Source organism: Gopherus evgoodei, chromosome 3 (assembly GCF_007399415.2).
Source record: "Gopherus evgoodei ecotype Sinaloan lineage chromosome 3, rGopEvg1_v1.p, whole genome shotgun sequence".
In the NCBI taxonomy this organism is placed as follows: Eukaryota; Metazoa; Chordata; order Testudines; family Testudinidae; genus Gopherus; species Gopherus evgoodei.
Window position 1 is genome coordinate 161,761,832 of NC_044324.1, and position 20,549 is coordinate 161,782,380.

The 20,549-nt window shown below is 43.9% G+C and overlaps 1 protein-coding gene and 1 long non-coding RNA gene across 3 annotated transcripts in view; one reads left to right on the top strand and one right to left on the bottom strand.

The window, feature by feature from the left end:
- Nucleotides 1–5,930: 5,930 nt before the first annotated feature.
- On the bottom strand, nucleotides 5,931–19,807 carry LOC115648919. 2 transcript variants are annotated; one of them, XR_003999687.1, is made up of 4 exons: nucleotides 19,547–19,807; nucleotides 18,536–18,602; nucleotides 16,391–16,497; nucleotides 5,931–6,306 (listed from the first exon to the last, which is right to left on the bottom strand). It is a non-coding gene; the product is annotated as an uncharacterized LOC115648919 (long non-coding RNA). The 2 variants fall into 2 exon arrangements; XR_003999686.1 differs by lacking the exon at nucleotides 19,547–19,807 and having other exon boundaries at nucleotides 18,536–19,528.
- A 147-nt stretch (nucleotides 19,808–19,954) lies between these two features.
- ZFAND3 (zinc finger AN1-type containing 3) overlaps nucleotides 19,955–20,549 on the top strand; it is a 269,257-nt gene continuing 268,662 nt past the window's right edge. Inside the window, exon 1 of the mRNA XM_030557273.1 lies at nucleotides 19,955–20,128. Coding sequence (XP_030413133.1) covers nucleotides 20,058–20,128 — 71 coding nt within the window. The 5' untranslated portion in view covers nucleotides 19,955–20,057. The remainder of the gene's footprint in view (nucleotides 20,129–20,549) is intronic.

A 20,549-nucleotide genomic window follows, 5' to 3' on the forward strand; every position in this document is an offset into this window, starting at 1 on the left:
ATTCATGTAGGCCCCAGGACTGAACACACATACAGAGGTATTCAATGAGAGTGTTCACTGTAATAAAGCTAAGCCTATGCTTACATGTTTTGAGATAGTGTAAATCAAAAATAAGTCATTTGAGTTACACAATTTAAAAACAGTCTAAGCGGAAGGAGAGTCAATTTGATTTTTTCACTTGTAGATTAAGTCTGGAAGACAATGAATGCTATCTGAACAGAGGATGCCAGAGCTTGCTGAAATTTCAGGAGTCTTTATAAATGCACTTCCAAGTAAGAGATTTTACCTTCGATAATGACAAGAGAATTTGTTACTCACCTATACAGAAGCAGCTGATGAAAACTACTTCTGGGAGATTACATCTGCACCATTCAAGACAGCTCCCACTCTTTGCATACAGCTGTTGGAAATATGGCAAGCAATTCCTGAACACTGCAACTTTTACATACCTTTATGTTCAATATCTTTGAAAGTTAAATGATTCTCCAGTTGGCCACAGGTATCATTTCAGACCCAAAGTTAATTATAGATCGAATAAGTCAGTGAGCAGCAATTAGTGCATGAGGCTGCAAGTTCCTAATTTGTCCCAGCTGAAAGCAATGGAAATTAAGAAGAATTTTTATCTTGGAATTAAGGCAGTTTTCCCTTTGCCATTTCAAGATTATCTTGCTTGCTTTTAAAACCCTTCCCAGACTTGTTTCATTCTGTCTCACAGCCCTTGTCTCTTTCTACTGTCCTTCTGCTCATATTCTACCAGCCTCTTTGGTGTCTCACCACACAAGCTCTTCTACAGCTCTTGCCATTACATACCAGAATCTATTTCTGCATCTCTTTGATTTTCCATCTACTTTCAAATCTTATCTAAAGACATTTCTTTTCTTCATCTGCTCATCCCTCTTACTTCTTCTCACTCTCCTTTTAGAGGAATGTATTATTTAATTCTCTGTTAAGCATTTTGGAGTAGCTTATGTGAACAACAACGTAATGCAAATAAAGTTGTTGGAAGTCAGTGCTGTCACTGAGCAGAAACCACATACAGGCTAAGTCAACAGGGCTTTTCCCCCAAAGGAGAATGTTTACAACCAGAATCAAACAGATTTACATAAGCCAAAAAAAAAAACAAAAAACCCCAAACAACAGTCCCAGCTTGGGACTTAACCTAGCCCTATGCCCCACTTATAGACCCACCTTTCCCAAGAGTCATTCCCTGGCTTTCTCAGTCTCTGGAGCAGCCAATGTACAGTCCTTTGGCACCTATGCAAGAGAAGAAGGAGGCTGAGCTGAGGTTGACCCCTGGTTGATTCAGGACCAGATAGTGCTCCTGCACTCTGTCCATTGTAATTAATTGCATCATGTTGTTGTGGCTTCCTTTTGGCTGCAGAAGTAACACCTGATTCTGTGGAATTCAAAATGCTAATGCTACCAAGTTCTGCAGAAGTTCTGTGTTGGCAGAAGAATGTTCCTGGGCGTGTCAGATACTATTTACTGAAGATCCAGTTCTGACATCCTTACTCTGTGAGAATGTAGAACTGAAGTCAGTGGGATTACTTGTTCAGTAAGGTACTGCCCAGTATGAATAAAGGTGGCAGATTCAAACTGCAAATGGGAATTATTAATTCATTTGCATCTCTTGTTCCCTCTAGCATTTTGGTATGACTGTGATGAGGGGGGCATGTGTATTATAGGTGCCCAAGCAGTACTGAGGCTTGGCAACAAGGATGGGTCTCTGTGAGTGGCAGAGCTCATGCCATCCTGCAAGGAGCTGAAGAAGGAGCAAGAAAGGACAATGATGAAGGTCAAGAATTCTGCACTCTGCCTTTTCCTATCATCACTTCCAAAGCAGGTGCAAACAGCCAGGGAGCACAGCTGAGGACTGTCCTCAGTAACAAGGGAAGTTAGCCTGTGGCAGATCATCGACACCTCCAGTGAACTGGGAGTTCAGACAGCAGCAGGAATGAAGTAGACTTGCAGGCGCTGCATGGGATTGACATGTCCTGTGGACTGGCTCCTCCTGAGAGACACTGCCATCTGTTCATGCAGCCTGGGGGCTGGACAGCAGTCTTATACCTTAGGAGCTTGGGGGTGGGATTTATGCTGACAGAGTTTCCTGGGAAGATATGGAAACCAGAGTTCCATGTGAAGTGAGGATAAAGGGTGTTTCAGCACAGAGGGAGGATGCAGGGAGGTTGGATAAGGATATGCTTTGCCCAGGAGGGGGATTTTAGTATTTTCATGCATATTAGAATACATAGGATTTATGCATGTCTTGTTATAAATATCCATAGTGGCCTTTTAGTAACACTGATTCATCCATCCTCCTATTTCCCCATCTGTGGCTGTGGCTGTCACATGTTGTATAATTTCTACCATTTGATCATAGGTAGAGCGCCATGAAATTATTATTTTTATTTTTTTACATTTTAATTTTAGAGGAATTTTGTGTTATTTAGTTTTATCCATTTTATCCCCATGGAGGAAGGACCAGAGTCCTGCCCCAGGAGGTAGGAGGTCCTATGGTTAGGTTTGCAGAGAGATCCTGCCCTGCACTCACCTCCACACTGGTGGCTCCTGTCCTGCAGGGCTGGACCCAGCTGTCCCTTTCCGGGTGTTGTGACCTGACATGCAGGATCACAGTGCCACTCAAGTTCGGCTGGACTGCTCCTCTATCATAATGACAAAGGGGCAGCAGGCCCAAATTTGAGTCAGTGGTGCACCTGGTACATTATGAACAGGGCCCTAGGCACACCATGACACAGGGCTTCCCACAGCTGTGCACCATCATCCTGCTGCCCACATCATAGCGCCAATTCCCATATGGGAAGGAGAATGTTACATGGATATAAACCACCTATATCCAGTACAAATATTTCAGTTAAAAAACAATCCTATTCCTAACCAAAATAGTTATACCATTAACATTCTTAGGGGTAGACCATGCCTAAGCTATACTGCTATAAGCACTTTTATACGGTAAAACCATGTCTATACTAGGTGGATTATACCGATTCAGCTATACTAGTATAGATAAAGCAGTGCAATTTTCTAGGGTAGAGAAGGTCTAAAAAATCCAGCAGGTGGACCTGCAACACTCTTCTCTTGCTACACAGAGTCCCTTTTTGGGGGTGTACTACTAGTACTGTTACTAGGTGTCATTAAGACTTTATGCATGGATAGTTCACATCTCTGGGCTATTGTTTCAGGCTGTCTTCAGATGCAGGCAGCCGCTGCTGTGCTAGATAATACATTTTCACACACTTCATTGCAAGTATTAGGGCTAAAAACTGACTTTTTTAAAATGAAAGCTGAGATTCTGATGTCATCCCATGACTGCAGATACGGGGGCCTGATGCATAGGTCTGTAAGCCCACACCCACAAAGGTAGTTAGGTGCCTCCATGTTTAGGCACCACTATAATCCACAGCACCCCTCCTCAGCCACTGCCCAACTTGGTAGGGGCTTAAACTCACTTGGCACCTAAATTGTTACTGTAAAATATCTAGGTGCCTAAGCTTCTGCCTCTGAACACGCACAGTGCTACCTCAGTCTAAACATCTGGACACTAAGTCCCAGCACGATCTTCCAACCAGGAAAGATAGGCTGGGCAATGTCTAGCTCCCCTGCAAGGCCCAATCCAGTAGGCATGCCCAATCCTTGCGCCAGAGAGTGAGACTGATTCTGTAGCCTGGTGGTTAGGGCACCTACCTGGGAGGTAGGGGGCACAGGGACTAGCCAAAGTTAGACAAACTTCAACAGGATAGACTGAGGGCACACTCTATAAGAATAGCCTTTAACTCAGTGGTTAGAGCAGACTTCCCACAGGTGGGAAATCCCACTGTGAATTCTTTCTCCCCCGCAGGCAGAGTGGGAATTGAACGTGGGTCTCACACATCCTGGATGAGTGCTCTAACCACTGGCCTAGAAATTATAAGGGTAGCAAAAGCTTCTCCTCTTACATTTCTTGCAAGAAATGACTTAGGCACCTAAGCTGCCTGCTTCCAGGAGTGGGGTACTTGGTGTAGATTGCTCACAGGGATAGGGCTTAGGACACACCCCTTTCATTGCCATTTCCCATTGTCTAGTTTAGGCAACTCTCTGCCTACCATACCGGTTTTTGTGGATCCCATTCTTAGGTGCCTCTCTCTCCTCTTCACTGCATAGGGAGCCCAGATGCTTAACCTAGGCTTTGTGGATCCCAGAGTTCCATGATATTCTAGGCACCTAAAGTTAGATGTTGCAGTGGTCTACATCCCTTGTGTAGTGGGGCATAGTGACCTGGCCTCAATCTGGCTATATGCTGCAGGATCATGAATGACACAGTAGGGGTTTGAGGCCGTCTGCTCAGAAGCTCACTAATTTCTTCAAGGAGAAATTTGACATTGCCTGCTCTCTTCTTTTTTAGTTTATTTCAAAAACAAGAAGCCCCTCCCTGAAGTCCTCTACCCATCCAGCTACTGCCTCATCCCCCTATCAGAGTTAAAAATGGAAAAGATCATCCAGTACATTCATCACCCTGCCAATGCAGCCATTACTCCCTTGCCTTCAAACTCCTTTAGTGCACATTCTATTTTCACAGTTTTGACTTTCTTTCCTAACAGGCTTTGGTTCCACCCTTCAAATCTACCAAAGTATCTTCACCAAGGTCACTAATGCTCTCCTGCTGGCCAACCCTAAGGGCCTCTTCACTGTTACCCTCTTGCTCTATCTTTATTATTATTATGGTAGCACCTAGAGGCCCAACCATGATTGGAGTCCCCTTGTGCAAGGTGCTGTACAAACACATAGGAAGAAACAGTCCCAGCACCCAAAAGCTACAAAAATGGACAAGATGGGCAGAGTAAGAGGGGAAACAGAATCACGGCATTTGCTCAAGATCACATATAGAGCCATGACTCTCTAGCAATTGCTTCTGACACATTTGGTCAGCCTCTCCTTCTGGAGTCTCTCTCTTTGGACATTCATGTCTCCGTACTCACCTGGGCCTACTCCTAAAATCTATCCTTCAGCATCTTTAGGCTGTGCTGCAATAGTTTCTCAGCCTCCCTTCCATCTCCATCCCCCCAGGATTCAGTTCTTAGTCTTCTACTCTTTTCTGTACTTTGTCACTGGGAAACCTCATCAACTCTCATGGCTTCTGTTACCAACTCTGTACTGATGAATCTGAAAACCTCGTTTACTCCTCACATCCCCCTCTATTATTTCTCAATATTCCAATCCAGTGCCATCACATTGTAGATGTCCTACTGCCTGTGCAAACTCAATATACTGAAATCCTAATCCTTTAATCCCAAACTCTCCTCTCTCTTTCTCTGCTGATGATTCCATTGTCTTTCCCATCACCCAGGTTTGCAGCTTTGCTGTTATTGTTGACTCCTCTTTCCCCTTCTACCACCAAATCCTCTACTGCATTTCTAGAATTGATCCTTTCCTATCCATCCTTACAGTCAAAACCTTGTCGTTAAATTGGTCATCTTTCACTGCAACCACTTCATTCTGGTCTCCTGCTTTCTACCTCATTCCCCTCAGGCCCAGCTAGAAAGCTGCTGTACAAATCATTTTCCTTTCCTCCAGCTCAGATTCTGTCACTCTCTTATTTGAATGCCTTCACTGGCTTCCCCTCATTCTCTGCATCATATTCTAACTCCTGGTCCTCACCTTCTGAACCCTGCATAACTCCATTCTTGATTATGTTGATGCTCTTATTTCTTCTTACTGCCTCCCTTGTTCCCTGTGTTCTTTGCAAGCCACCTGCATAATGGCCACCAAGAACATTTTATGTCTGTACTGTATTGTTCACTAGTTTGTAAGCCCCTTGGAACAGGAATATATCTTCCTTTGTGTATTTTTTAGGGTTGAGCACCATTTAATATTCAATAAATAACGACGAAGGGATATTATTAAGCAGTACCCTTCAATCAGCAACTGAGTCAATGTTTCTCTGATAAATAGTTCTAAAAATCAAGCAATCAATATGTAGGTGTTTCCACTTGATCGCCCAGCATAAAGTGAAACCATCGACATGGATGCAGCAGGAGAAATATTGCTGTGGGTAGGATTTTAAACAACTTTAAACTTGTTTTGTAGCAACATCATGCTAATATAAAACAGCTGCTCTATATGATCTCAATTTTCAGCTGCAACCTCTACTTTTCCAGGCTTGAACCTGCTATAAAAGTAACTGGTGCTGCTTAGGAAATTAGCCAGGCTGCAGGTACCCCTTGTGAAATATTACTTTTGATCTTGCTTCAGGCGTAGGGAACCACAAATGGCAAGAAAGGGTTTCTCTCAGCTGACGTTACTGCCATAACACTGAAAAAAACAAAAACCTTGAATAAGTTATGGAGAAAGAAATTTAAGCTCACATTTCACATCTTCTCAGGACATGACATCATTAGATTCCAGGAACATTTTCTTATGCAGCTAAGCAATTAGACCCAACTGACAGCACAGTTTTGGTAACTTTCATCTCACGTATGCTTAGAAACACCAAGTCAAAAGTCAGAGAATTGATAGGGGGATGGAAATAATATTTGGCCATGTATTTCCTCAACCCTTCTATCTTCAAAGAAGCTGAGGGAAGAGAAAAATCAACATGCTCAAACTGACAGTAACAGGGAGGCAACTATAATCTGAATCTTAGATCTTAGAACCTAAAGTGGCACACATTTATTCAAAATCACACAATTTAAGATTTATTATTAATATTTGTATTACCATAATTGTTAGGAGTTCGTCATGGGCAAGGACCCTGTTGTGCTAGGCATGTGGTACAAACATAAACCGAAAAAAAAAGGGGGGGGGGAAACACCTCTAAATTATTTCCTCCCTGTTATTGGGTTATATCCTTCTGGCATAAACTATTTTTCCAAAGAGAAAGAAATTTAAAGTATTTTTAAATCCTTTATTTTGTATATAAAAAACAAGAGAGAGACTTGGGGATTCCATTTTTTATTAAGCAATACTGAATGATTTGTTAATTGCTGAATCAGAATTTCTCCTCCTGCCTTTAGTACTTCTGCTTCAATTCTGTCAGCCCCAGGATCCTTCCTCTGTTTGAGGTCTTTGATAATTGGTTTAATCTCATCAGGTGTTATTGGTCCCTCTTCTACTTCTAATTTAACATTGGCATTTCTCTTGAACATGTGCATGATTGTTAGCTTTGAACAGTTTAATATGGAATGGAAATGTTGTTTCAGTCATCTGACTTGTTCTTCATGGGTTTTCAACATCTGTCCATGAGAGTCCCTGATGGGCATCACCTGTGATGGTCAGGTTCTTCCTTGTTCGCTATTCTATAGAGCTGCTAGAACTCTCCCCTTCTTCTGTCCCCGCAACAAAATCTGGGTTAAAGAACAAGTGCCACAAAACTGGAAAGATGGTATCATCGTGGCATTGCAAAAAACAAGTGATCTTACTCAGGGCATGAACTGGAGTAGTATTGTACTACTATCAATTCTGGGCTAAGTACTGGCTATGGTTATGCTGAATAGAATGAAGATGACAGTGGATGAAATATTAGGAGAAGAACAAGATAGACTGCAAAAGCAGCAAAGAATCCTGTGGCACCTTATAGACTAACAGACGTTTTGGAGCATGAGCTTTCGTGGGTGAATACCCACTTCCTCAGATGCATGCATCTGAGGAAGTGGGTATTCACCCACGAAAGCTCATGCTCCAAAACGTCTGTTAGTCTATAAGGTGCCACAGGATTCTTTGCTGCTTTTACAGATCCAGACTAACACGGCTACCCTCTGATACTTGAAGATAGACTGCGTTCAGGTAGATCATGCTGTAAACAGACAGTTGCTCTTTGACAGATCATCAAAAAAGCTACTGCTTGGCAAAAAATCTGTTACAATCAACTTTAAGAAAGCATTCAATAGTGTCCCCCGAGAGACCCTGTGGAATATTGCTAGAAGCTATGGGATACCAGATAAGCTGATCAGCATAACATTAAGTTTACATGATGGAAGTGGATGCACAGTAAGACTGGATACAGACCTGGTGAATGGTTCAATATCCAGATTGAAATTATACAAGGGTATGTGTTGTCACCAATCCCTCTTTGCATTAAAAATAGACTGAGTGGTGAAGCAGGCAACAAAAGGCATAACGGATGGTATGAAACAGGTTAGTGGAGATGAGTTATAAGATCTTTACTCTGCTGACTACGTTGCTTTTCTAAGTATGACATGAAAAGGAATGATTGCGCTCACGTTGGAGGAAGAACAGGAATAAGCAAAAATTGGATTGAGAGTAAATACAAAGAAAACCAAGATGATGAAGGTAGGAAACTGGACAACAGATGAAAACAGGTACATGAGTGGAAAAGAAATTGAACATGTAGAAGAGTTCTGTGCCCTGGGGAGTGTGATGGCATCTGATGTGGCTAAGATAAAGATATTCATACGAGGTTATGGAAACAAACACCACTTTTGGAAGGATGAACAACATCTGGTCAAACAGAGGTCTCCACGCCAAACTAAAGGTCGGATTATACCATGCAATTGTACTGAGCACACTACAGTATGGAGCAGAGACTTGGCCAATGACAGCAGCTAACAAAAAGCAATTGGAGGCTGCCCATCACAGATGGCTGAGGAAGATACTACACATTTCAAGGAAAGATAAAACAACAAATGTGAGAGTGAAGGAGCTGATAGAGCAGGACATGTTAGAAAATATCATCAAAGAAAGAAGGCTCATGTGGCTGGGATGTGTGCACTCTATGGAACATGGGAGATGTGCTAAGCAAGTATTGAATCGGGTACCCCAGGGAGGAAAAAGAAAGCAAGGAAGAACTGGGAGAAGACAGCGGCACAGGATATGGAGCATGCTGGTATCACCTGGGAAGAGATATCACAACTAATGAACAACCATAATCAGTGGAGGAACTGGACTGCCTCGTGTGTCAGCGGCACTGGAGGAACTAAGGTCTAAGGTAGGGTGATGCTGACTGGGGGTGGAAGGAGATGGTGCTAGTGACTGATTGGAAGAGTTGAGCACCCAAGGTGAAGGCAGGGGCTTTGAGAGACTGCATGGACCCTTGGATAAGGTACTAAATTAGGAGCTCAGCAATAGGGGTTTTATTCCCAGTGCTACCAATGCCTTGTGTGACCTTGAGTATTTTCTGTGGCTATTTCCCTGATTATATAATGATATTTATCTTCCTTTGTAAAGTGCATTGAGATCTTCTGCTGAACAGAGTTACATAAAAGCTTCACCCAGCCAGTCATTGATTGTCAGGAAATGCCCAGCACAATGGTCCTTATTATCCATTCATAAACCTGACAGTTTATAATAGTAATAAAAGTTCCAGCTTATATAAAACATCTGCAGATTTAATTTTCGGTGGATGATTTCAATATTAGTCACTATCAAATCTGTGTAGGGTTTCTATTTGCCTCCCTCTTCTCCACCCACTTTTATAAATTATGCCTAATCCTTTGGCTTTTTAAAGTTTTATCTGGCCTTCTTAAATTGCTTATTTTATAATGCAACATTCAAAATGCCCTGGATGAATGATGGGGAGAGCATAATAAATAAAACTATTAATCATAATATTTATGATGGCCTCCAGGTTATTCATTTCTTAGCCATTAGTGACTGGCAGTGTTAAGAGCTCTGGACCCTAAGTTCCTCCAGATAGCCATTAGCTGTCAGGAAATGTCATTCCTATAGTGTTAATATAATAAAATATTAAATAATAATAATTGCACATTTACAGCACCTTTCCAAAGATCGAAGTGCCTTAGAAACGTTAATTATGCCTCAAAGCCCTCGCTTAATATAAGTCAGTAGAATCACAGAATCACAGGGTTGGAAGGGACCTCAGGGACCGATCCCCAACTAAATCATCCCAGCCAGGGCTTTGTCAAGCCTGACCTTAAAAACCTCTAAGGAAGGAGATTCCACCACCTCCCTAGGTAATCCATTCCAGTGCTTCACCACCCTCCCAGTGAAAACGTTTTTCCTAATATCCAATCTAAACCTCCCCCACTGCAACTTGAGACCATTACTCCTTGTTCTGTCATCTGCTACCACTGAGAACAGTCTGGATCCATCCTCTTTGGAACCCCCTTTCAGGTAGTTGAAAGCAGCTATCAAATCCCCCCTCATTCTTCTCTGCTGAAGACTAAACAATCCTAGTTCCCTCAGCCTGTCCTCATAAGTCATGTGCTCCAGCCCCCTAATCATTTTTGTTGCCCTCCGCTGGACTCTTTCCAATTTTTCCACATCCTCCTTGTAGTGTGGGGCCCAAAACTGGACACAGTACTCCAGAGGAGGCTTCACCAATGTCGAATAGAGGGGAATGATCATGTCCCTTGATCTGCTGGCAATGCCCCTATTTATACAGCCCAAAATGCTGTTAGCCTTCTTGACAGCAAGGGCACACTGTCCACTCATATCCAGCTTCTCATACACTGTAACCCATTGGTCCTTTTCTGCAGAACTGCTGCCTAGCCATTCGATCCCTAGTCTGTAGCAGTGCATGGGATTCTTCTGTCCTAAGTGCAGGATTCTGCACTTGTCCTTGTTGAACCGCATCAGATTTCTTTTGGCTCAGTCCTCTAATTTGTCTAGGTCCCTCTGTATCCCATCCCTACCCTCCAGCGTATCTATCACTCCTCCCAGTTTAGTGTCACCTGCAAACTTGTTGAGGGTGCAGTCCACGCCATCCTCCAGATCATTAATGAAGATATTAAACAAAATCGGCTCCAGGACCGACCCTTAGGCCACTCCACTTGAAACCGGCTGCCAACTAGACATGAAGTCATTGATCACTACCCGTTGAGCCCGACAATATAGCCAGCTTTCCATTCAACTTACAGTCCATTCATCCAGCCCATATGTCCTTAACTTGCTGGCAAGAATACTGTAGGATACCATATCAAAAGCTTTTCTAAAGTCAAGGAATAACACATCCACTGCTTTCCCCTCATCCACAGACCCAGTTATCTCGTCATAGAAGGCAATTAGGTTAGTCAGGCATGACTTGCCCTTGATGAATCCATGCTGACTGTTCCTGATCACTTTCCTCTCCTCTAAGTGCTTCAGAATTGATTCCTTGAGGACCTGCTCCATGATTTTTCCAGGGACTGAGGTGAGGCTGACTGGTCTGTAGTTCTCCAGATCCTCCTTCTTTCCTTTTTTAAAGATTGGCACTACATTAGCATATTTCCAGTCATCTGGGACCTCCCCCGATCGCCATGAGTTTTCAAAGATAATGGCCAATGGCTCTGTAATCACATCCGCCAACTCCTTTAGCACCCCAGATGCACAGCATCCAGCCCCATGGACTTGAGCTCGTCCAGCTTTTCTAAATAGTCCTGAATCACTTCTTTCTCCACAGAGGGTTGGTCACCTCCTCCCCATGCTGTGCCGACCAGTGCAGTAGTCTGGGAGCTAACCATGTTCGTGAAGACAGAGTCAAAAAAAGTATTGAGTACATTAGCTTTTTCCACATCCTCTGTCACTAGGTTGCTTCCCTCATTCAGTAAGGGACCCACACTTTCCTTGACTTTCTTCTTGTTGCTAACATACCTGAAAAACCTCTTCTTGTTACGCTTAACATCTCTTGCTAGCTGCAACTCCAAGTGTGATTTGGCCTTCCTGATTTCACTCCTGCATGCCTCAGCAATATTTTTATACTCCTCCCTGGTCATTTGTCCAATTTTCCACTTCTTGTAAGGTTAGTTTTTGTGTTTAAGATCAGCAAGGATTGCACTGTTAAGCCAAGCTGGTTGCCTGCCATATTTACTATTCTTTCTACACATTGGGATGGTTTATTCCTGCAACTTCAATAAAGATTCTTTAAAATACAGCCAGCTCTCCTGGACTCCTTTCCCCCCTATGTTATTTTCCCAGGGGATCCTCCCCATCACTTCCCTGAAGGAGTCAAAGTCTGCTTTTCTGAAGTCCAGGGTCCATATTCTGCTGCTCTCCTTTCTTCCTTGTGTCAGGATCCTGAACTCGAGCATCTCATGGTCACTGCCTCTCAGGTTCTCATTCACTTTTGCTTCCCCTACTAATTCTTCCCAGTTTGTGAGCAGCAGGTCTAGAAGAGCTCTGCCCCTAGTTGGTTCCTCCAGCACTTGGATCAGGAAATTGTCCCCTACATTTTCCAAAATCTTCCTGGCTTGTTTGTGCACCGCTATATTGCTCTCCCAGCAGATATCAGGGTGAATGAAGTCTCCCATGAGAACCAAGGCCTGTGAACTAGTAACTTCTGTTACTTGCTGGAAGAAAGCCTCGTCCACCTCATCCCCCTAGTCTGGTGGTCTATATCAGACTCCCACCATGACATCACCCTTGTTGCTTATGCTCCTAAACTTAATCCAGAGATTCTCCGGTTTTTCTGCCATTTCATTCCGGAGCTCTGAACAGTCATACTGCTCTCTTACATATAATGCAACTCTCCCATCTTTTCTGCCCTGCCTGTTCTTCCTGAACAATTTATATCCATCCATGACAGTACTCCAGTAATGTGAGTTATCCCAAGTCTCTGTTATTCCAATTACATCATAATTCCTTGAGTGTGCCAGTACTTCCAGTAGGTCACCCCCATTTTACAAAGAAGGAAACTGAGGGCACATAGCAGTAAAGTTATGGGCCCAGTGAGTCAGTGCCATAGCTGGAGAGAGAATGCAGGAATCTTGACTCTGAACTCCATGCTCTACTCCTTAAACCATGTTCCTTCCCTTTATTGTTCAAATAAATGACACCTGTGTGTTATGATGGTATGACTGTGGAGGTCTCATATGAAACACAACTCTACATGACTCACAATTCAATAAATAATGTTTGGTCTCAGCTTAATGCTTAGCCAACACAGCCATCACTGAGAGACAAACTGAAAATTTCAGTTAGCTTTCTACATTTTAACACCTTTTTTGTGAAAGATCTAACACTGAACTACAATTAACACACGTCCTGTTTACTGACCCTCTCAAAGCTCTCATATTTGCCATCATCAGAAGAGGGTTTTAAGAGAAGGGATCTTCTAAGAGACAGGAATTCACGGAGAATGATACCAGCTGACTGGAGTGGGATAGAAAGTGGTGATTATTTCAATCAGATGAAGAGTCTCTCTAACAGATTGGCACCATATGAGTCACTTTTCTCATTTTATGGTAATTTAGATCTTAACATGGGAAGGAAGATGTGCAGCACCTGTGACACACTCCTCCTGTTCCACTGTAAGATTGTGCATGTGTACCTCAATTGAGCAATCGTGTTTGTACAAAAATCACCACCACAAAAATGGTCTGATTTTGTACAGGCACAATCTTGTCTAGCAGATTTGACAAAGAGAAGGTTTGAAAAACAGTTATGCCAATTCACATTTCCAGATCAGGAACAGATTTGTCTCTCATCACGGTCTGAGCCTGAGCCTAGAAGGTGTCACTTAGGCTGATCATGTGAAGAAGCACTGAATTTCCCCAACTCCTATTGATTTCAGTGGCAACTAAATGCACACAGCATCTTGCAGCACTGATGCATTAGGGCCCATTCCTGCTCCCCTGGAAATCTAAGGGCTGGTCTACACTATGGGGGGAAATCGATCTAAGATATGCAACTTCAGCTATGTGAATAATGTAGCTGAAGTCGAAGTATCTTAGATCGAATTACCTACCGTCCTCACGGCGCGGGATCGACGTCCGCGGCTCCCCCTGTCAACTCTGCTACTGCCATTCAGGTTGGTGGAGTTCCGGGATCGATAGGAGCTCATTTGGAGATCGATATATCGCATCTAGATGAGACGCAATATATCGATCCCCGAGAAATCGATTGCTACCCGCCGATATGGCGGGTAGTGAAGACGTAGCCTTAGAGAAAACTCCCACTGACTTCAATGGGAAGCTACAGTCACTTCCCTTGGGAGACTATTCCACAGTCTCACAGACTTCGGTTAATACATTTTTCCTGATATTTAACTTAAATGTTCTTTTTCTTCATCCCTTCATTAAACTCCCTTGTACTACCTTGAAAAATTCTCTTCCCTCCTTTTTGTACCTTTCATACATGAGTAGATGGGTATCACCTGTTGCCCTGTTTCCCAAATGTAACCCTTCCTTAGCCAAGCTATTTCAGCTCTTCCAGACTTCATTTGTTTTGTTTCCCCTCTGTGTACTCCCAACAATTTGTCTGCATCTTACTGTAAGACAGTGCCCAGAAATTAATACAGAATTATAGCAATGACATCATCAAAGTCTCATAAAGAGAACTTATCACTTTCCTTGTCCATTTCATGATGGATTCATGTATGCAGTGCCAAAAATACATCAGCTGATTTTGCTGCCATAGTGCTAAATTGCTTCCCACTAGAGTCTCCTTCAGCATTATTGCTTTCCAAGCTTTCTTTCTACCACTGAGTAGCTGTTTTTCTAATTACTTTTTCTTACATGTATTTGCTTGCATTTGTCCAGGTCAAATTGCATTTTGTTATATTCTGCCCATATGTCAACCCTCTGTTGGTCCCTTGTCATATTTTTTCTGCCTACCCTGATGTTTACAACCCCTCCCAATTTAGTATCATGTGTGAATTTCTTCAGTTTGTTGTTTGCAATTTTCCAGATCATTACTGATGTTAAATAAGATCTGACCCAACACCTACACACTTTCCTTCAACTTCATACCTTGTCGTGATCCTTTGTTTATGAATCTTAAGCCAAACTTCAGCCTATGTGACAATACTTATAGAGCTCAGTGGTTTGAGCATTGGCTTGCTAAAGCCAGGGTTGTGAGTTCAATCCTTGAGGGAGGCCATTTAGAGATCTGGGGCAAAAATCTGTCTGGGAATTGGTCCTGCTTTGAGTAGGGGATTGAACTAGATGATGACCTACTGAGGTCCCTTCCAAGTCTGACATTCTATGATATCCAAACCAGCTTGAATGCACTATTAAAGTAAGATGTTTGGAGAAAATGAATCAAAAATAAATTTTCCCTTTCTTTGTCAATTTGCTGAAACGCTCCGTTTTCCTTTTCCTTTTCTAGACAGGTAGCTGTTCACTGGCATCTGCTAATCCATCACAGGAGAGGGAGTTCAGAAAAAAGGTTGGGAACCACTGATTTAAGAAAATAAAACTGGTCTTGCTTTTTCCATTAGACAGTGTATTCTACCTCACCTCCTGTCATAAACTCTTGTGTTTTGTTGCTGAAATCTGTTAAATAAATGCAACATTGCAAACCAGCCCTTGGATGCATCTACTGCTGAGTGAAGTGATCCCTATATATATATATATATATATATATATATATATATATATATACATACACTTTCTATGTTAGTTTATAAAATTTGTTGGGAGCTTTGGATGAAAAGGGCTATAAAAAGTGTTAGTTATTAAGAATGCTCCTCAGAAAGTCAAGGCTGCAACACAAGGGGAGCCCTACTGGAGACAGCACACTGAACACTAGGTTCTGGTGCAGTTATCAACTACCTTAATTTCCTGTCAGCCCAATACCCCCGCATTCACCTCCCACCACACACACACACTTACTTTACTGAGACAGAGAGGAGGAGGAGAAGAGCTCAAATATCTAAGATTAGTATGTTCCTCTGCCACAGTGATACACCACAAGCAACTTGTTCCCATCAGTTTGAAGTGGACCAATATGATCGTTTCAACATGGATTTGTGGATATGGTGCACCTTAAGATCTTTACAAAGACTTAAAATAACATGGGTAGGTTAAAATCATGATATACAATTTCCCCAGACAAAATACTGCACTGAAATGGTGTTAAGATTGAGTGCACAGATCGGTAACTTAAGTGTAAAAACATTATGGGGATGTTGTAATTATCCCTAAACTGAGCATTAGAAAGTTTAGTAATAAATTATTAATAATACTAATAAATAATAGCTAGCTGTTACATAGCATTTTTCATCAATAGATCTCAACACAGTTTACAAAGGAAATTTGTATCATGATCTCCATTTTATTGAGGGGCGGAAAGGTTAAAGGGACTCATCCAAGTATCACAGATCTGGTCAAGCACTCACCAGATTGCTGGTTCCTCAGGTATTTTAAGCCTCTGGAGTCTAACAGAGCCCAGATACTGTCAATCTCTTGAGGTCCTTAGACTCACTTTCTGGGTGCAGATCCTCTATCTAGCATCCCATGCTGGGAGCAGCAACCACACAGTCCCCTGCCCAAGCCGTCGCACCAGTGCTGACTCTTCAGACTCCCGCATAGCTTAGACACATCCTTTCCCAGAACCCCACCAAAGGTGTGAGCCTTCTGGTTTACCTTTTCAAGGGGCCATGCAGTAGGTATATCATATAACACACAGACACTTTGCACAGAATTCTAACACACTGTTGCCATTTAATCATACAAGAAATATATGGATCTATAAAAAATAGATCCTAAAAAATAAACCTTACCTGAATTTCCCTGCCTCAGTTTCCTCACCACTCCAGGGCATTCTTTGCGCTTGCCTCAGAGACCTTTGTAAGATCCAGACCTTTCACTTGAGTATACGGCTTGTATTCTGAAAAATAAAGACTCCTCTCCCTCAGTCAGCTTGCTTTTTATTAGCTTGGCTAGTCCAACCCCTTTCTTCCTCTTGCTCTAGCTTCTGGCTTGTCTTCCTTAGTCCTTTCCCATGAGTCCATTTTAAACCCATTTTTTGTCATGTCTATCACTTTGTCTTGTTTGGGAATTTTCCATTCTCCCAATGCCAGCCCCTTGCAGAGGGAAGGGGAAAGAGGTCATTTCCCTTAGGATGCAGTTACTCTTTAGCATAACTATTGTATGGTCAAAGCGCATTCATACAGTTAAGTGCTCTACATTGTCCCCAATCTGGTGTGTACCTGCTACAAGTCCTGTCCACAATGGTGGATAGCACATTTACATAGGCCATTCAGTGATACAGCAAGAAACCCAAAGAGAATTCTACCAGGTGATATTTCCAATGATACAAAGATCTGTACTATGAACTTCAGGTAATTTTAAAAATAATTTTTAAGGACAGATTCCCCAGTATGGGCACCAAAGCCAGAGTGCACCAGCCAGTTGTGATGCATCACTAAAGCAATGCAACTAGCCAAAGCATATTGGTGAATTTGGCTCTTAATTTGCAATTGTCTTATTGGTTTAGAGTGCTGTGTGAGTTAGACTGGTGCTTTATAGATGGAGAGCCCACTCTGAGCCCCAATGTTGTTGTTTAGGAGCTCTTAACTACATTTCTGCCACAGCTCTCCTAGCAATGTTGCCTCAGAATGCAGGGGTGCTCAAGCTGCAATGCCATGAAGAACCTTTCAAGCACTGATGCCCAGGCTAGGATACAGCCACAGGATCTTTAAAGAGAAGTGACATTTGGATTAGTTAAGCTGTAAGCAAAAACTCTTGACATGTGTTCTATTTCCTGCATACCAGTCACTGCAACCAATAAAATTGTTGCATTCAAATTAGCTGTAGAGGAAAGATGGTGACTGGTTGAGTTCCCTCTGATGTCAGCATGGCCCTACATAAAGAGTTACCCAAATTGTTGACCTGAGCCTGTCTGTAGCCCATATAATCATGATTAGATTCACCAATCTTTAATAATGTAGCATAATTGCAATTTAATTTCTCAAAACGTAGCCTATATATGATTTCAAGTAATGTTAATTAGACAAAAAGTATGAAGTATTTGTGTTACTCCATTGTTAAGATAATTCAAGACAAAGAAAAGACACAGGATGATAAAATTCTTAAAGGATCCAGTTTTACCCTGTAATTTATGAACTAATTACCAGATGTACATGTAAAAGCAGCAAAGAATCCTGTGGCACCTTATAGACTAACAGACGTTTTGGAGCATGAGCTTTCATGGGTGAATACCCACTTCGTCAGATGCATGTCATGTACTCAAAGAGCAAGTGCTGTAAGTCTGGAGATGATATGCTGTATTTATCATATAACATAAAAAGATTGAATCCATCCCTGCTTTAAATGCAAAACAGAAAAACCTTAACTATGGAATTGTAACCAGCACTTCCATAATAAACTATATTAAAATTACCTTATATTGTTAATCATAATACTAATACTTTTCACTTACATAGCACTTTTCATCCTTTACAATAGTGGGTATCATTATTCCCATTTCACAGATGAAGAAACTGAGGTACACAGAGCTCAAGGTGGTCACTTATTTGGGATCACACATCAAGTCTATGTGACAAATACAATCCAGGTCTCCTGACCGCCAGTTCAAATACTTAAATGCTAGAACCTCCCATTTTTGTAGAGCTAGAGTGCTCTAAACTTATAACTGCTTATTTAAAAAATGTATTTTACTCTTCTGTTTATGTTGCTTTACTTTTTGCAATTTGTTCAGCTCAGACAAGACAACTAGTCAGTTTTACTTCTTCAATGTCAGTTTAAGGTAGGGTTTTTTTATGTGCAGTGTGTTATGTCTGCCCTTCATAAAGGAAAATATGCATTTTCAGTCTAGATTATTTTTATTTTACATCAAGGAAAACAAAGAAAACTTATAAAGTGCCCAGGAAAGCAAAAGCGAAAGCAAAGTCTCTCTCTCTCACCTTGTAAGATATGCTATCTTGAATCTCCTCAGCCCTGCTCCCAATAGACAAGCAAGTAATCTTTAATCTTAAGGATGCAATATGCAGAAGACAAAATCATAACTATAGACACCACAAATCATTTGTACAGTGCTGCACTTTCAATAGCAAATACTACATTCATATTTATTTGTTAACAAAAAATTCTGTTCCAGTGCAATTGAAAATTAACAGTTATTGCTCAGAAATATCTGTTGTGGTCTTAGGTTTGTACAGGTTTACTCTTACATCACATACATTTGGGTGGCAAATGAAATCTGATTCTGTACTTGCAAAGTACAAATGGTGGAGAGGATAACCCCTCTGGCAGATTAAAAAGAAATGCAAATTACATTTAAACCAGTGATCTCGGGATGGTTTCGATGCCTTTTGGCAGAATTTGGGGTATGGAGTGGGGAAAGTTTTGAGGATGACAGATGGTCCAATGCCCGTCAGAGAGCAACAAAACACACAGGGGGACGGAGAAAGAAAGGGACCCTGTAGGTCCAAACCGTGCGGAACAACGAGTTCCCAGCCACACCTCGGGGTCATTAAAGCCTTGCTAAGCAGTGGGGCGTGTTTTGGGCGGGGGGCTGCCTGGGCTGGAGCTGGGGGACGAGCGACCCGAGGCAGACAAAGCCCCTGGGTCTTGCGGGAAATGGTTCAGAGGATCGATGAGACAGAGTCGGGCACCCTCGGGAGCGAACTGGCCCTAGCACCAGCTCAAGGTCACACACGGGGCGGGGGTCCGGCCCCGGAACCCAGGAGTCCGGTCCCGCAGACCCGCTCTCGGTCACGAGCCCGGGGGGACGGCGGCGGGGGGGGGGGTTGAGTGGGGGATGCCTGGGCTGGATTTCAGATGGGGGAACCTCCCGGGACAAGGCGGCTCCGCTCCCACTTCCGGGTTCCCTCTCCTGGCGCATGCGCCACCCGCCAACCCTCACCCCCTCTCTCAGGCCGAGGTCCGTCTTCCCGGGCCGTACCACCTCGTACATGTGGTGGGAGGGAGGCCTCTCTGGATACTTCTGTTGTCCTCGCTGCCCCTGAACCTTCTGGGGCCGGATGCGACTCGTTACTCGCGGATATCGGCTCCCTTAGCAGTTACCGTCTCCTTTCCCTCGCCCCTGCTCTATTCCAACCTCCCCCACCGCAGGAGGATGGTACGCGCCACTCCCACCTGAGTCAGCGGCCGGGCAATACCACCCTGCGCACCACGGGGAGAGGAGCTGGGGCTATTGTTGGGTCAGGGGGTGCGTGCGGCTCGTGGCAAGAGTAGGTTCGTCACAGCCGCCGAGGAGAGGGAGGGGCGCTGCCCGGAGCTCAGTGTCCCCCCAGGCCTCGCCGGGCGCGGCTGCTGCTCCCCTTCCGTCCCCTCCGCGGCCGCTGCAGTGGTAGCGCCCGGCTCCAGCTGACCGGCCTGGAATCCCGGCTCCAAGCCCCGGACCCTCCGCTCCCAGCGACCCCCGCCCCGGCGACGCGGCCCCGCCGGAGACTCGGCCCTGCTATGGGAGACGCCGGCAGCGAGCGCAGCAAGGCGCCCAGCCTGCCGCCCCGGTGCCCCTGCGGATTCTGGGGGTGAGTGCGGCCCGGGAGGGCGCCGGGCGGGCGGGCGGGGTGAGGCCCTGGGGAGGAGGCCGGGGTCTAGGCTACACCGTGGGGCTGGGCAGGAGCAAAGCCGGGCCTGGTGGCTAAGGCCAGGGACGGTGAGCCAGGTTGGGGCCGGGATTATTGGTCTCCCCTCGGGCCTGTCACGAAGGCTGAGCCACCCCCCCCCCCTTACCCCACCCCCCTTACCCCACCCCAGTCTGGATTGCTTCAGGGCAGTGGCGTGTGGCCCCTGCTGTGCTGCGGGGGGGCTTCCCCTGTCAGAGGGGCTCCTCCCCCAGGCATGTGACTGTATTTGCTGCATCACAGAGGGGGTGGCAGGCTCCTGATTTACAAGTACAAGTGGCTTAGTAGGGGTGGCGACAGCAGCTAAATGATCCCAAAGTATCCC